This window comes from Heterodontus francisci, chromosome 25, assembly GCF_036365525.1.
Source record: "Heterodontus francisci isolate sHetFra1 chromosome 25, sHetFra1.hap1, whole genome shotgun sequence".
NCBI classification, from domain to species: Eukaryota; Metazoa; Chordata; class Chondrichthyes; order Heterodontiformes; family Heterodontidae; genus Heterodontus; species Heterodontus francisci.
Window position 1 is genome coordinate 55010619 of NC_090395.1, and position 18198 is coordinate 55028816.

The following is an 18198-nucleotide window of genomic DNA, read 5'->3' on the forward strand; positions in this document are numbered from 1 at the left end:
GGTCAGTCATTTCCTGCATTACTGCTAACTAGCCACATCTCCCCGTGAAGAGGTGCTGGCTAGCTTTAAAAGTACTCATGATTTACCATATAGGCCCCCTGCTGGTGTATCCAGCCAATCAACAGCGTGGTTAGCACTGGCTGGATGCTGAAATCAGTGAAATGATTAGGGAGAAGAAAGTTATTTTGTTGTCTGCATCGCAATAAATCGGCATGGGTTAATCGGACATTACGCCTCCCACATCGGTTTTTGGCTGCTATTGAATTTAGTCCCAGTAATATCAAACTGCTAAACGTATTCTTAACTAAAATTGTTAGGCAAATTATCTGTGGACCAAACACCATGATGCTTACAGTTGCTATTGAGGGAATTTGATCAGCATATCAGTCATGGTTCCCAGCATCACGCCTCTCGTTGCAGCCTAAGGATAGTTTTACAATAAAATATGTGACAATGTGTGTCCTTGTAACAATGCATGGCTCAAAGAGCCGATTAGCGATGTATAGATTGTAATTTGATCTCCACCACCTTTACCAAAATTTATAGGATGTGGCTTTTGACTTCATGCAAGTTGAGATGTGATCTCAAATTATGAAATGTCAAGCAACTAATGAATACTTTACATTTATCCTTTAATTCAGACACTGAAATTCTTTGGTTGCTGCTGATTGTCACGAAGCAAATATATGGATCAATTTAGTCATTTCCCAGGATATCTCTCTTTTTGGTGAAAAAGAATTGTCATTACAGGAATCTCATGGCACAGGATATGATTATAGTCTGTACATTATTAAGGAAGTGTTCACTATGTCAGCGTTGTCACAAAGAAATATATTGTCACCTGGGTTATGGTAAATGTGTCTTTTTCAGTTAATGAAAATCTCTTTTTATAAATTCAATTGGTTGTGAGTAGTTTTTAGGATCTGTGATAAAGTACAGGAGTCAGCTTTATGAAACGTGAAGCACCAATGTACCATTAAATACGATGCAGAGGAACGGACAAACACAAAACCAAAGACGGAGTTGTATTGACAAAAATGAGTAGAGATGTAGGCTGGAATTTTCCAGGCCCTTTGGCAATAGGCGGGAAGGCGCAGGGAAGTGGGGTTTGTGCCATTTTGTCAATAACAGAAAAGCTGACTGGGAGGCCAATTGAGCCACTTCCTGCCTCTGCGGGCATTTTGCCTGCTTGGGGAGACTGCTCAGTGAAACTTGGCATCCTCCCAGCGGGTTCCGGGGTGAAGGAGCCCTTCTTTATGGGCATTCCATGGCTCACAGAGGGGGCCCTCAGGTGGCAATAGTCACCCTTGCAGTAATGGTATGCTAGTGTTGAGTGGCCACTTCCCCCTTCTCCTCCCCCCCACCCTGCACCAATCACTGGGGCCTTTCTGCCTGGCCCCGTTATCCTAGAACCTGCATTTCCCTTTCTTCAAGGGTGCCTGGCTATTGAGACTCCCTCTCCCAGGTGTTGCAGCCTCAGCAATGGCCACCGCTCGTGGTGGTGCTGCTGAGCTGCTGGCCTTCTAATTGGGTCAGCAGCTCTTGGGGACGAGCCAGCGTCCTTAATTGGATGGCAGCAGCTGCTTAATTGGTAACTCTGACAATATGCCTCCGAGTCCCTCTGCCAGCCGAAGCGGGGTCATCTCTTGCTTTCGGCTCTGGCGGCGGGACTTCAGCCGCCTCCACAAAATTCATCCCATAGTTTAAGCCTAACAGGAAAATTTAATCCTGTTCTCTCCTCCAATAGGGATAAAATGCATTGAATACCAATATTCCTAGTAACCTTATGTAGAAAATAACCTGATCTCTCTAGTTTTTCTAATCATGACAAAAAATATTACGACAGCTATTATGGTCAGCATATTCACTCCTTTGTTTTAATTCTGTATTTTATATATGCACAAATTGGGTTTTGTGGAGTATGTTAGCTAATTCAGGCTGAAGTTGCATTCAATTGAATTCAATTTTTTTAAATTATGAAAGAAGGTAAGTGAAAGTATACAGATTGATTTGTCATTTAGTACGTATCCTAAATAAATATACAGTGGCCTCATGTTTTTTTCAAGACATTTATCTTGAATTTATAAATTGGAGATTGTCATTGAAAATTAAAGGTACTTTTACTGTAAAATGTGACCATGCTTGTGCAATGGTATAATTATAACTGTATGTAGATATGAACTACTCCTGTTCCCCTCTGACCAACCTATGGACGAGAAGGCAATTATGTGAAAAATCATCTGCTTTGTATAAAACCATCTCAATCTGATCATATTTTTGCCTCATGGTTACTTTTCATTTTGAATGTTCCTCCATTACGGATCTTATCTATTAGTATCAGTTACAAGGCATGTTGGTATTGACTGTGAAGGGAGATGCGTGTGCAGGATAAACTTGAATGCTGATTTAGAGACACCAAGGCTGAAAAGTGTCAGTACGAGGTGAATCTGTAATACTTCTAATAGTAAAGGAGTGGTAACAACTTTAGCATCAAAGCCTGGCAAAAGGTTGGCTGCCATTAAGGTGTGAAATAATGATTGTTGTGACAATATATCACTTGACATTTTATTATTTATTTGGTCAAGTGCTATCTTGGGACATTTTTCTATTTGAAAAGTGTTATATTAATGTAAGTTGTTGAAACTGACTTACTCAGAGCCTTGTGTATTCGACTACCTTTTATAAACTACTGAAGTTAACCCTAAGGTAATTAAAGGTTATGAGGTCAGCTGTCAACAGTTTCAGAGATTGTGCGAATAGCAGTAATTTATAATAGTTCCTGAAGTATTTATTTTAGGAGCAAACTTTTATCGTTTAACTGAACTAAATCCATGTCCCATCATGCACTTTCTATTCTGCTGAAGCGTATAAATGATATTATACGAGAAGCCCAGATCTATCTAGCTGCAAGTCCAATTTTCTCTTCTGCAGTCTTGGTTCTAATACACTATTCAAGATGGAATGCTGTTCAATTTCTGCCCAAAAGGAGCCCAAAATACAACTTTCAATCTTTTCTAGTATAACTGTAATCTCTAACTTTTTCTAAAAAGTTTTAGCATTTTAAGTATCAGATTTTTATATCCTTTGAACTTTAATTTGGAGAAAATTATGATTCCACCTTCGCCTGGTTATGCATATGTACTAATCAAAATGTACCAGTGGAGATAGAAGAGAGGAACAATAAGAGCCGTGACCTGTTTCTTAAAATTGTCATTTACCCCTCCTTAATTTGAGGCACATGAAATGTTGTATTTCCATGAGATATTTCCTTAATTTCAGTGTTATGGGTCACTCATATAAGCGAATCTTGTATTCCTTGTGAACCAGATTATGTCCTATAAACCTGGTCAATATCTAGGTGAATGGAATGATGCTGGAAGATGTCACGGAACATGCGGTCACTTTGTGTTTGATAGGCAAAAGAACGTACAACCTTTCAGTCTGTAGCTTAGGTTATAACCTAAATGACAAATATGGGTCCTTTACTACTGTGGCTGGTTGCTACTTTGACATCATGTGACTATCCCTGTACCTGTGCTAGCTTCAGACTAACTGCAGTCTTTGTGCAATACTGATCATGGTGCAGCTTCAAATTCTTAAGATATTCCATAACAAAGGACGTTAACAAGAATTTGCATTTATATAGCACCGCTGGTGTAGTAAAATGTCACATTGCGCTTCACTGAAACTATTACCAAACAAAATTTGACACTAAGTCATATAAAGCGGTATTAGGACAAGTGAGCAAAAGCTTGGTCAAATGGGTAAGTTTTAAGGGGGGGTCTTGTAGTAGGTGGGGAAGTTTAGGGAGGGAATTCTACAGCTTTGGACCTTGGCAGCTGAAGGCACAGCCACCAATGGTGGAGCGAAGAAAATTGGAGATGCACCAGAGGCCAGAATTGGAAGAGTGCAGAGACCTTGGAGGGTTTCGGGGCTGGAGGAGGTTCCAGAGAGATTCACTATTACTGCTTTCAGTTGGTTCAACATTCACAAGATTTAAAATAATCTTTGGCCACAAAAATACAGCTGCAAAAAGAACATTTACTGTAAACAGCCCACAAAGTGCTTGTAATTGAATGGAATGACTTGACTCATGGATTAATTCCAAATAGTATGAGTGAACTATGAAAGAGGTGTTCATCCAAGGACAAGAGTAGCAATCAAGTTATGTACATCAAGGTCTTCAATATCTGAATGTAATTATATTTCTTTCTTTTGGGCCTCCTTATCTCGAGAGACAATGGATACGCGCCTAGAAAAAGCCTCAAGTAACTAATTTTAACTGTGTGCATGCTGAGCCAAAAATAAAGAATCCAACTAACAGTTCACCGGTGATAAAAGCTTAAAGCCACATTAAACCAGGGAAGCATGGTTTGGCCACCCTGTTGTTCTCTTCAGTGGCTTGGTAGATGCCATGAAACTGCATTTTTTTTTTGCTACTGACATTACCTTATACACGGCAGTTAACTCTCCACTTGAACAAAAAGCAGCATCTGAATGCAGCTGTTGGCAGGCTGAGCAATTGAATGATAGCATGCTGAACCTAAAGTTCAGCAGGGGTGTCCTAACTTCAGCAATAACTGGCAGGACTCCCAGAGCAAATGTCTGTTGCTCTGTAGGTTCCATTGTAGGACAGGAGACTGGCAGATCCCTTAAGTTTCCAGGCTGTTATCTTTAGCACTAAAAAGTTAAAGACCGTGAACTTGCCTAACCATCTGGCTTCTCGGGTTGTTATAAATTATGCTGAGACAAACAGACCGAAGCTGACTGGAAGGAATGGTAGGACAATGGCCTAATTGTCAGTAAATTCAGTGTTCTGGCGAGTGATGCAAAATTTCACCTTCATTTGATAAGCAACAGAAAACCTGCCTTTTCTCCTTTGACTTAATACAGCACAAAGTCAATAAGATCACATAGCTGGCTGAGATTGGCTTGCCCCATGCCATAATACATCCTCTAATGCCACAGATATATGATCAGGCTATCAGCACTCTACAATATCATCATCAAAGAAATACCATGTGCTTAAACCAGACCTTCATGTTTACATGCAAAGAGTGCAATGAATGTGGTGATTGCATCTGAACATTCCATACTTGTGTAACAAATCAGTTCAGGATTGCAGTGTCAGTGAGTTAGGTGGAGCTCCTTACTTACAACTCTGGCTCTCAGGAAAACAGTTCAACAATGCTGTTGTATCCCAATGAGTGGGGAAGGTACTTGCAGGGCGTTGAGTGAAAGAGCTCATTGCCTGAACTGTGGGGTCACCAGAAAGCATGGATGCTGCTGCTGGTTATCATTGTATGAGGTGCTGCCTCCTGAAGTTCCGAAGGAAAGCATTTTTCTTGGTGATATATGCACCCTCCAGAGGAACAGTGCTGCCTTGTTTACATTCCTGCACCTTTGCCATTGGTGGTACCACCGTGAGGTAATTTCAGCATCAAATCATTGTAATTCTAACCAAAATCCGTACTTCACATCATTTAAAACTAACTATACAATTCAGGGCTTTAAACCTCCCCTGCCCCTCTTCTCCCCCCCCCCCCCCCTCCCACTGCACCCTCCCCAAAACATTTAAAATAGATTTTTCCCCCCAAACTTTTAATTCTGGGTCTTGTTACAACTGAGGCAGGAGGAGTGCACTGTCTTTTTCTGGTTCCAATTCTCCACAGGTCACAACATATATTTAAATGTTTACCCGGTTACTGATGCAGCCAATTATATACTCTATCTTTTTATCCCAGAATAAAATACATCAACCAGGTTTGTTCAATAAACAACAAAGTTATCAGTTTATGATGAAACAAGACTTAACCAGTAATGAAGTAAAGCATTAACACACATTGAAATATGGAAGTTGCCTTTTTAAATTCCCCAATTACTCACTCACCCAAAAAAAAACAGTAGTGCTCTCTGCAGAGGTTTGTTACGAAAAAAAGACTACTTTTGCCAAATACTTGCTAGTTTTTGAAGAACAAAAAGATATGGAATGATGTCAGTTGTCCCTCTCTTTTGGTCTGGCATCCAGGTATATGGAGATTGGTCACTGGGATCGTTTCAGAAGCAGTCTGTTCTGGAGATGTTGAGAATTCTAGTAGGCTTTCGAGGAAAAATGTGGCATTAGGGTTTATCTTGGCCATGTGAGCCGCATGGAAGATGGCAGGATCCCCAAAGCCACATTGTACAGCGAGCTCGCCACTGGTATCAGACCCACCGGCCGTCCATGTCTCCGCTTTAAAGACGTCTGCAAACGCGACATGAAGTCCTGTGACATTGATCACAAGTCGTGGGAGTCAGTTGCCAGAGCTGGCAGGCAGCCATAAAGGTGGGGCTAAAGTGTGGCGAGTTGAAGAGACTTAGCAGTTGGCAGGAAAAAAGACAAGCGCAAGGAGAGAGCCAACTGTGTAACTGCCCCGACAAACAAATTTCCCTGCAGCACCTGTGGAAGAGCCTGTCACTCCAGAATTGGCCTTTATAGCCACTCCAGGCGCTGCTCCACACACCACTGACCACCTCCAGGCGCTTACCCATTGCCTCTCGAGACAAGGAGGCCAAAGAAGGGTTTATCTCCAGCACATTTGAATCGCAGCATTTTTTCAATTTCTCAGGAGCTATGTCGCACCAGGGATTTTAGCACACTCATACTGGATCTTTGCAGGACTTCTTCAAAGAGGCAGAGAAGGTGATGAGCTGGGTGGTTTCTTTTTTCCTTGGCAGTGTTATAAAAGTGCCTCTGTTCTGTTAAATTTTTTTTCACGATTCGGTTTTGAAAAATTGAAAAAATATTAAATTTAAGATTTTCAAAGGGGGTCATGCAAAGAAAAAACAGTCCCTGGAAATGTTTTTAAAAGGGAGCACTGAGTCTTGTGAGGAAAACGAGCCTTTCTGGGAAACCACCTGACTTCCAGCTGAATAAATAAGAGAACTTTGGACAGCTGGAGAAGTTGTTTGGGGCGGCGCAGTGGCTAGCACCGCAGCCTCACAGCTCCAGCGACCCGGGTTCGATCCTGTGTGGCGTTTGCAAGTTCTCCCTGTGACCGCCTGGGTTTCCTCCCACAGCCAAAGACTTGCAGGTTGATAGGTAAATTGGCCATTGTAAATTGCCTCTAGTGTAGGTAGGTGGTAGAATTGTGGGGATGTGGTAGGGAATATGGGATTAATGTAGGAATAGTATACAAATGGGTGGTTGATGGTTGGCACTCGGTGGGCCGAAGGGCCTGTTTCAGTGCTGTATCTATAAATAAATAAATAAAGAAGTGACAGGTCAAGATTGATGGAGGTAAAAGGATTGACCTGTTGGTTTCACTTTTGAATTATTAGTTGGGGTTGAACTGTATAAAAAGGGAGAGAACTTTCAAGGAGAGAAGAGAACTTGCAAGGAAAGAGGGAAGACCACAACCCAGCTCAGCTTTCCAGCACTTCTCGAAGACCCTGAAAAATTGACTGTCAACTCATCTCGTCACCTGTCTTTGAAGAAAAAATCTGCTAAATTAATTCTCAACACTGCCTGAAAAGAACTGTTCTGAAAGATCCCAGTGACCTGTCTACGTGTACTTGGAGGCCAGACTGTGTGCCAGTTTTGGAACACGACAAATCTCATCTATTTCTTCAAGTATTCAGCCCAAGTGTATTTTTTTGGTCTGTAATTGAACTCTCAAAGCAAAAATCCCTTTATTTTTCTGGTTAACCGATGTATCTGTGTGTCTGTGAGGGGCTACGGTAAAAAAGGAACTTTAATATTTTCAATCTGTATGTTTATGCTTTACTACATTACTAGTTAAAACTTGTTTTATAATAAACAGATAATTTTGTTGTTTATTAAAGAAACCTGGTTTGTGTGTTTTTATTCTGGGATAAAAATAGAGTCTACGATTGACTATCGGTAAGTGGGAAAAAATTTAAATATATGTTATGACCCATGGAGAAGTGGAGCTAGAATAAACAATGCACTCCTCCCATCTCGGTTATAACTGCAGGAAAACACAAACTGTCTTCAAGCAGTGCACACACCTCAACTGAAAAAAAAATGTCCAAACCCCAAACCGAGTCGACTTCCTGACCTCCATAAACCTTGACATGTGACATCTCTGTAACCGTTTTTCCCCAGGTCACCAAGGGTTCTGTTTACTGAGCTCAAAGCACATGACTTCCAGCACAGGTGGTTTTCAAACAACATCTCAAGTGTCCTTTCTTGGTTTAAAAAAAATCCATGGAATTTTTAAAAGTTTTAACGCAAATCCTTTTTAAAAAAATATATACATATGGAAGCACTTTCGTAATGCTCAAGTATTGGCACATTTTACTGAATGTTTTGAAGCCTGGGAATGATGTCAAGAAACAAAATTTACAACTGAAAAATTACTACAATCAGATCACACTTAAGATGATGCAACTGAGCTCAGAGGGTGTCATTTGTTAAGAAATTGCTTCTATATATTTTGTGAAATATGTTTTAAAGAACAAGGGTGACTGCGGTGACTGCAACAACTACCGTGGAATCTCCCTGCTCAGCATAGTGGGGAAAGTCTTCGCTTGAGTCTCTTTAAACAGGCTTCAGAAGCTGGCTGAGCGTGTCTACCCTGAGGCACAGGGTGGCTTTCGAGCAGAGAGATCCACCATTGACATGCTGTTCTCCCTTCGCCAGCTACAGGAGAAATGCTGTGAACAACAGATGCCCCTCTACGTTGCTTTCATTGATCAGACCAAAGCCTTTGACCTCGTCAGCAGACGTGGTCTCTTCAGACTACTAGAAAAGATCGGATGTCCACCAAAGCTACTAAACATCATCACCTCATTCCATGACCATATGAAAGGCACAATTCAGCTTAGCGGCACCTCATCAGACCCCTTTCCTATCCTGAATGGCGTGAAATAGGGCTGTGTTCTTGCACCTACACCATTTGGGATCATCATCTCCCTGCTGCTCTCTCATGCGTTCAAGTCTTCAGAAGAAGGAATTTTCCTCCACACAAGATCAGGTGGCAGGTTGTACAACCTTGCCCGTCTTAGAGCGAAGACCAAAGTATGGAAAGTCCTCATCTGGGAACTCTTTGCTGCCGCTGCATTAACATCTCACACTGAAGAGTGTCTGCAGAGACTCATCGACAGGATTGCAGCTGCCTGCAACGAATTTGGCATAACCATCAGCCTCAAGAAAGCGAACATCATGGGACAGGACGTCAGAAATGCTCCATCCATCAATATTGGCGACCACGCTCTGGAATTGGTTCAACAGTTCACCTACCTAGGCTCTCGATGCAGAAATCAACAAGCGCATGGGAAAGGCTTCCACTGCTATTTCCAGACTGGCCAAGAGTGTGGGAAAATGGCGCACTGACACGGGACGCAAAAGTCCGTGTTTATCAAGCCTGTGTCCTCAGTACCTTGCGCTACGGCAGTGAGGCCTGGACAACGTATGCCAGCCAAAAGTGACATCTCAATTTATTCCATCTTCGCTGCCTCCGGAGAATCCTTGGCATCAGGTGGCAGGACCGTATCTCCAACGCAGGAGTCCTCAAGGAGGCCAACATCCCCAGCATATACACCCTACTGAGCCAGCAGCGCTTAAGATGGCTTGGCCATGTGAGCCGCATGGAAGATGGCAGGATCCCCAAGGACACATTGTACAGCGAGCTCATCACTGGTATCAGACCCACTGGCTGACCATGTCTTTGCTTTAAGGACGTCTGCAAAAGCGACATGAAGTCCTGTGACTTTGATCACAAGTCGTGGGAGTCTGTTGCCAGTGATCGCCATAAAGGCAGGGCTAAAGTGTGGCGAGGCGAAGAGACTTAGCAGTTGGCAGGAAAAAAGACAGAAGCGCAAGGGGAGAGCCAACTGTATAACAGCCCCGACAAACAATTTTATCTGCAGCGCCTGTGGAAGAATCTGTCACTCTAGAATTGGCCTTTATAGCCACTCCAGGCGCTGCTTCACAAACCACTGACCATCTCCAGGCGCTTACCATTGTCTCTCGAGACAAGGAGGCCGAAGAAGATAGTTGACTGCTTAAGAGTATGCAGAGAGAGGGGGAATGGGTGACCGCCAGGCAGTCAAAAAAAAATCAGACAGGTAGTGCAGGAGACCCCTGAGTGCATGTCTCTCTCCAATAGGTATTCAGTTCTGAATACTGAGGAAAATGATGCTTCACCTTGGGAGTGCAGCCAGAGCCATGTTGCACAGGGGGATACAGGGAAGACTGGAAGAGCCATAGTGATAGGTGATTCAACAGTCAGGGGAGCAGACAAGCGTTTCTGTGGCCACAGATGTGAATTCCGGATGATGTGTTGTCTCCCTGGTGGCAGTGTTAAGGATGTCACTGAGCAGCTGCTGAGCATCCTAAAGGGCGAGGGTGATCAGCCAGGAGTCGTGGTCCACATCGCAACCAACGATGTGGGTAGAAAGAAGTATGTGGTCCTCCAGTCAGAACTTGGGGAGCTGGGTAAGAAATTAGCAGGCAGTACCTCAAAAGTAGTAAGTTCTAGATTGTGCAGTGCCATGCGCAAGTGAGTATAGAAATAGAATGATAAGACAGATGAATGCATGGCTGGAAAGATGGTGCAGGAGGGAAGGCTTAAGATTCCTGGGACATTGGGACTGGCTCTGGGGGAAATGGGACTTGTTCAGGCCGGATGGGTTCCTTGCAGGACGTTTTGTTAGTGCTGTTGGGGAGGGTTTAAACTAGTTTGGCAGGGGGATGGGGACCTTAGGATAGACTCATTTGGGACAAAATCAGAAATGAAAATGAAAGGCAGCAAATTAATGGATAAATCTGGAAGACCGAGATAACAAAGGTTAGAAAATCAGAGTTTGGCACCACTCAAGGGTACCTATTTCAATGCAAGGAGTATAGCAAATAAAGCAAATGAGCTGAGGGCACAGATAGACACATGGCAGTGTGATATAGCTATTATAGAAACATGGCTTAAGGGGGGACAGGAATGGCAGCTCAACGTTCCTGGTTACAGGGTTTTCAGACACAATAGAGAGGGGGATAAGAAAGGAAGGGGAGTAGCAATTTTGGTCTAGGAAACAATTACAGTTGTGAGGAGGAATGATATGTTGGAAGGTTCATCAAATGAGGCCATATGGATTGAGCTAAGGAGCAATCACACTGCTGCGAGTGTACTGTAGACCCCCAAAAAGAGGGAGATAGAAGAGCAGATTTGTGGGCAAATCTCTGAGAAGTGCAAGAACAATAGTTCGCAGATGACACGAAAATTGGTGGTGTCTTAAATAGTGAGGAGGAAAGCCTTAGATTGCAGGACGATATAGATGGGCTGGTAAGATGGGCGGAGCAGTGGCAAATGGAATTTAATCCTGACAAGTGTGAGATGATGCATTTTGGAAGGACTAACAAGGCAAGGAAATATACAATGGATGGTAGGACCCTAGGAAGTACAGAGGGTCAGAGGGACCTAGGTGTACTTGTCCATAGTTCACGGAAGGCAGCAACACCAGTAGATAAGGTGGTTAGGAAGGCATATGGGATACTTGCCTTTATTAGCCGAGGCATTGAATATAAGATCAGGGAGGTTATGATGGAGCTGTATAAAACACTAGTTGGGCCGCAGCTGGAGTATTGTGTACAGTTCTGGGCACCATACTATAGGAAGGATGTGATTGCACTGGAGAGGGTGCAGAGGAGATCCACCAGGATGTTGCCTGGGCTGGAGCATTTCAGCTATGACGAGACTGAATAGGCTACTGCTCTTTTCCTTGGAGCAGAGAAGGCTGAGGGGGGACATGATTGAGGTATACAGAATTATGAGGGGCATTGATAGGTTGGATAGGATGAAACTTTTTCCCTTAGTAGAGGGATCAATAACCAGAGGGCATAGATTTAAGGTCAGGGGCAGGAGGTTTCGAGGGAAATTGAGGAAAAAATTTTCAACCAGAAGGGTGTTTGGAATCTGGAACGCACTGCCTGAAGGGGTGGTAGAGGTAGAAACCCTCACAGCATTTAAGAAGTATTTACGTGAGCACTTGAAACGCCATAGCATACAAGGCTACGGGCCAAGTGGTGGAAAATGGGATTAGAATAGATGGGTGCTTGATGGCTGGCACAGACATGATGGGCCGAAGGGCCTGTTTCTGTGCTGTATGACTAACAGGGCAGTAATAGGGGATTTTACCCCAATATTTACTTGGATAGTTTTAGTGTGAAAGGAATTGAGGGAGCAGAATTCTTGAGGTGCATTCAGGAGAACCTTTTTGGTCAGTATGTAGCAAGTCCAACAAGAGAGGGCACAGTTTTAGACTTCATTCTAGGAACTGAAGATGGGCAGGTAGAAGGAGTGACAGTGGGAGAGCATTTTGGTGGTAGTGATCATAATTCAATCAGTTTTAATATAATTATGGAAAAGGACAGAGACTAAACGGGAGTTAGAGTTCTCAATTGGGGTAAGGCCAATTTTACTGAACTCGGGAGTGATTTAGCGATTTTGGACTTTAAAATACTGAGAGGTGTAGAGAAGTGAAGGGCCTTGGAGTAAATGTGCACAGATCACTGAAGGTAGCAGGACAGGTTGATAAGGTGGTTAAGAAGGCATATGTAATCCTTTCCCTTTATTAGCTGAGGTATAGAATACAAGAGCAGGGAGGTTATACTGGAACTGTATAACTCATTGGTTAGGCCACAACTTGAGTACTGTGTGCAGTTCTGGTCACCTCATTACAGAAAGGATGTAATTGCACTGGAGAGGATACAGAGGAGATTTACAAGGATGTTGCCAGGACTGGGAAAATGCAGCAGTGAGGAAAGATTGGATAGGCTGGGGTTATTCTCCTCGGAACAGAGAAGGCTGAGGGGGGAGATCTAATGGAAATGTACAAAATTTTGAGAGGCCTGGATAGAGTGGAGGTGAAGGGCCTATTCACCTTGGAAGAAAGGTCAATGACGAGGGGGCATAGATTTAAAGTGATTGGTAGAAAAATTAGAGCGGAGACGAGGAAACGTTTTCACCCAGAGGGTGGTGGGGGTCTGGAACTCACTGCCTGAAAGGGTAGTTGAGGCAGAAACCCTCAACTCTTTCAAAAGGAGTCTGGATATGCACCTTAATTGCAGTAATCTGCAGGGCTACGGACCAAATGCTGGAAGGTGGGATTAGAATGGGTGGATTGTTTGTTGGATGTCACAGACACGATGGGCCATGTGGCCTCTGTCTGTGCTTTAAACCTTCTATGATTATGGACACTGATTCATCTGGAATCTTGAAGAGATGGCTGAACTTTGTGGGTTGTTTTTAAAAGGAAGTTACCAGAAGGTTCCAGATTTTGGCTAGTAAACCAGGCTTACTAGAAGGCACCTGTCTGGATGGTCGCCCAGCAGGGGTAATTTTTGATTTGGGGCGATGTTTACAAAGATGTGACAAGCTAAGATTTATAGATGTCAGGAGACTTGACTTCTGGAAGGTTTTACTTTCAGTTTGAACTGTTGCAACAGTGCGTTGGTTTTTGCCTGCCAGAAGAACAGCTCTGTTCTCTCTCGAAAACAAACCCTCCATACAATGTGGCAGTTTCCTATTTCCTCCTGTATTTGAAGAAACCCTTCATGTTTGAAGGAACCTTGCATATTGTATGTGTGGGAACTAAAACCTTGTTGCATTCCTACTGTAAGACCTATTTGGAGCCTCTGTAGCTGCACCTCTTGGAAAGCCTACCCAAACTGATCTTCAACATCGCCTGGAAAGAACTGTTCCAGCAAGATCCCGGTGACAGCCATCTATATGCATTTGGGACACCAAACCAAAACAAAGGACGTCTTTCCATATCTTTGTTTTGTTTTCAAGCATGAGCACGTATTCAGCCTAAGTGGTTGGTTTTCTGTTATTTTTCCAGAGCTTTGGACAAAAATCCCATTTATTTTCCTGGTTAACCAATGTGTGTGTTTGAGAAGCTAGGATAAATAAAGGGCTTTAATATTTCAATTTGTGTATGTTTTACTTCATTATTGGTTAAGACTTGGTTTATAATCTGATAATTTTGTTTATTAAAGAAACCTGGTTGGTTTGTGTGTTTAAATAGATGTGGAGAAGTGGGACGAGAATAAACAGTGCACGCGTCCCGCTTCGTTTAGAACACATTTTTCTTAATTTATTCAAATGTGAGGCTTTTACAACTCTGGTTTTTTTTTCCCCCTCTAAATGGTTGTTGTCATCAAGTTTCCCATCATCAAATTGGCTGCTGCAATTCCTAAATTACAGCAGTGATTACACTTCAAAAATATTTAATTGACTGTGAAGCACCTTGGGATGTCCTGAGATCATGAAGGGCGCTATATAAATGCAAGACTTTCTTTTATTAAAGCTACAGTAATAGTCCCTGAAAATAGGGTGGAAATATTACAGGGTCTACAGGGGTCATGGTCTCAATTTTATTTTGATCCCTTTTTTCAGAAGAGGGAAGAAAAATCTATGCTTCACTGAGTACAAAGTGGTTAGTGACTGAAATGCACAATATTTGAGTGAAGCCTTCACATTGCCATAGTTTGCTAGCAAATTGAAAATGACTATATAAATGTTCTATACATGTTGGGAGTTGTGACACATAGGGTAGTCTTTTCTTCATAACCCTTTGGGAATATGGAGCTGGTCATGAAACGCTCTGATTTCCACTCCCACCTCTGGTAGTGGAGTGGAGAAGATTTTCAGACAGCAGTTCTGATGAAAGGTCACCGAGTTGCAAAATTAACTTAGTTTCCCTCTCCATAGATACTGCCTGACCTGCTGAGTATTTTCCAGCATTTTCTGTTTTTATTTCAGATTTCCAGCATCCGTAATATTTGGCATTGGCCCAAATGTTGACCCTGTTCCAAATCTGGGGGACAGGATCATTTGCGTAGACAGCAGGGGTGCCCTGCCATTTACAGAAGTCACTGGGCATTCACCCTGCAGGAGGCCAGGACTATCAGAGCAGCACCTTTCTGTTTTGTCTCGGAAGCTGGCCATTTTAGCTCAAGTATCGAATTTTTTTTTTAAAAAGCTCAAATTTCTCCTTTGCCATTAGGAAATCAGCTCTAGGCCCTCCACTTCCTTGTTTGTACAGTAGTTACGCTTGTACCACACAAGCTTACTTTCCATTGGCAAAAAGCAAGGCAAAACTAGTTGGAGGTGTCAACCTGCCAGTCCTGTCTTTGAGTAATGGCAGCAGAAAGTGAGAAACGCCCAGCTCCGTTGGTTACTTTTGCTGGACCTGGATTCTGCCCCAAATTTGGCGCCCCCTCACCCCAACATGGATATAAACCTTGGAACTGCCCTCCCAGGGCCTATGTTTTCACTACATGACTGGTTCTGCCATGCCTCATTTTTAGAATGGTAGGTATTGCTTACTTATTGAGGTACTTTATGATCTGCAACTCATTTTGAAATGTAAACTTAAAGAATGAACCAATATAGTATGCACTATTTGAATATTTTACAATCTGGCTTTTTTTTTTAAACGTTCTACACTTGAGTTGAAATGGCCAGCTTCCTAAGCAAAGCAGAGAGGTGCTCTTGTAGTCCTCGCCTCCCACTACATAAATGATCCTTCCTGTCCCCTGGATTTGGGGCAGGGTCAATGGTTGGGCAAAAGCCAATCTGTAACATGGTTTGGAAAAGGAAGTCCACAGAATCTGCTTCAGTCATATTACTGGACCTCAAGTTTTACTACAAAAAAAAACAAAGGCTGGGCTTGTTCGCTTCAGCACTTGTAAGCTAGCAATTTTCCATCTAGTGAAGTGAATAGGCCTGGAATTGTGGACTACGAAGCCTAGAAGTGGAAAATACAATCTGTTTAGTTGCCTAGAAATTATTTTAATCCTGTACTTCACAATGACAAATCTCTCAGATTAAGCAGTTATCAATCAACTAAACTCTTTAATTATGTAGTCAGACTGGACCTTCCACCTTTTTTAAAGCAGTTACTTTCTCCAACTTGTTCAGGTCTCCCAGGTCCCATGCCAAATGTGATCAAGGAAAGGAGGGTGTGCAACTGCCACTTTTGAGTTGACTGCTCCAAGATATACAAGAGATAGTCCATACATACCAACAGAGAAACCAGAATCTGGCAAGTAATTCCAGCATGACAGGCCTTGCATTCAGGTTGTTTGTATGGATTTAAAAATAATTGAGGCTTTTCTCCTGAGGCACATCATGCAGTGCATTTGTCTAAATCAACATACTCCTATCTAGTATAAAAACAAGAAATGCTGGAATCACTCAGCAGGTCTGGCAGCATCTGTGGAAAGAGAAGCAGAGTTAACGTTTCGGGTCAGTGACCCTTCTTCGGAACTGACAAATATTAGAAAAGTCACAGATTATAAGCAAGTGAGGTGGGGGAAGAGATAACAAAGGAGGTGGTGTAGGTTGGACCAGGCCACATAGCTGACCAAAAGGTCACGGAGCAAAGGCAAACAATACGTTAATGGTGTGTTGAAAGACACACCATTAACATATAGTTTGCCTTTGCTCCGTGACCTTTTGGTCAGCTATGTGACTTGGTCCAATCTACACCTTCTCCTTTGTTATCTCTTGCCCCACCCCCACCTCACTTGCTTATAATCTGTGACTTTTCTAATATTTGTCAGTTCCGAAGAAGGGTCACTGACCCGAAACATTAACTCTGCTTCTCTTTCCACAGATGCTGCCAGACCTGCTGAGTGATTCCAGCATTTCTTGTTTTTATTTCAGATTTCCAGCATCTGCAGTATTTTGCTTTTATACTCCTATCTAGTACCTGCTGCTTATTCTCTCTCAGCTAATACCCTATCCACCTCCCAGTTTTGGATACCTTATTCTTGGACTATCACGCAAGTAAAATTTTACTGATAATATAATAAATGAAAACACTGCAGTGAGCAAAAGGATTTAGAATTGGACTTGAGTTTCCTCAATAAATGAGTTGAAGGAAAACTAATGTCTCTAACTTGATTATTCAACAGCAGCTTTTAGTTTGGTGCAAGCAGCTCTGTAGTTAATATGGAAATTAATGAATCTTGAGCCACCAGCATATTCCGGCTTATAGGATGCAACTGCTGTCGATCACTATGCCTTAAAGCAGCAGCAACAACATGACTTGGGTAGAAACTTCACAGTGGCAGTAAGGGTGGAGGTATATGCAAACTGGACCCCGATAATCTTGAGTGTGCACAACAAAAGCAGATAGCTGGCATGCATGGTGATTAATAGGCCTCTATTTTTCCCTGCCAACTATGGGCGACGCCTAGCATTTGCTCAGGCTTTCATCGACAAATCCACAACGATTAGGAGCTCAGAGGATCAAACCTGTGTGTCTTTGTTATACCCTGCACAGGTACTCCAGTAGATGGCGCCAACTTGTCCCTATGATCTGTTATTTCTCCTTATGTAGTTTCAAACCCTGCAGAGTTAATACCTAGCAGTGGAAAAATAACATTAAGATCATTAAATCAACTAGTAATACAAAAAAAAATCCTTTTGATACAAGGGGGTCAATTTTAACCCTACCTGCCCAGTGGAAATTTGAAGACTGTGTCGTTAAAAACTAGCAGGGTAATTATCCGCTCAGAATGTGATCCTTTCCTGCCATCTCTGATATTAACCTGCAGGGTATTTTAATGAGCGTTTAAGTGAGGAAATTGCCACAGCTTTCCTGCCAGGCTGAAGTGGATCGGCAGCTGGTGGGAATGGATGAGGACCTCCAGGAAGTCAAAAAAAAAAAGGAGCAGGAGTGCTAATCTGGATCGTCACAAGTTAAAGTCAGGGCCTCCCCTTGCTTGGACCCTTCTGCAAGACTTTTACTAAACCCTTGTCCATTGTTCACCTGGAAGCCAGCAGGTGACTAAGTGTCACCCGAGTTTCCCGTGGCAGCTGCTTTGCACACACTTCCCACCCGTTCTTCTTCGGCCTCCTTGTCTCGAGAGACAATGGGTAAGCGCCTGTAGGTGGTCAGTGGTTTGTGAAGCAGCGCCTGGAGTGGCTATAAAGGCCAATTCTAAAGTGACAGGCTCTTCCTCAGGTGCTGCAGATAAAATTGTTTGTCGGGGCTGTTATACAGTTGGCTCTCCCCTTGCGCTTCTGTCTTTTTTCCTGCCAATTACTCAGTCTCTTCGACGTGCCACGCTTTAGCCCCGCCTTTATGGCTGTCCGCCAACTCTGGCGATCACTGGCAACTGACTCCCATGACTTGTGATCAATGTCGCGTTTGCAGACGTCTTTAAAGCGGAGACATAGACGGCTG

General features: G+C 42.9%; 1 protein-coding gene across 1 annotated transcript in view; it reads right to left on the bottom strand.

Annotated features, from left to right (window-relative positions):
* Positions 1-17341: 17341 nt before the first annotated feature.
* LOC137384022 (LHFPL tetraspan subfamily member 5 protein-like) overlaps positions 17342-18198 on the bottom strand; it is a 137140-nt gene continuing 136283 nt past the window's right edge. The window contains exon 3 of the mRNA XM_068057588.1: positions 17342-17373. Coding sequence (XP_067913689.1) covers positions 17342-17373 — 32 coding nt within the window. The remainder of the gene's footprint in view (positions 17374-18198) is intronic.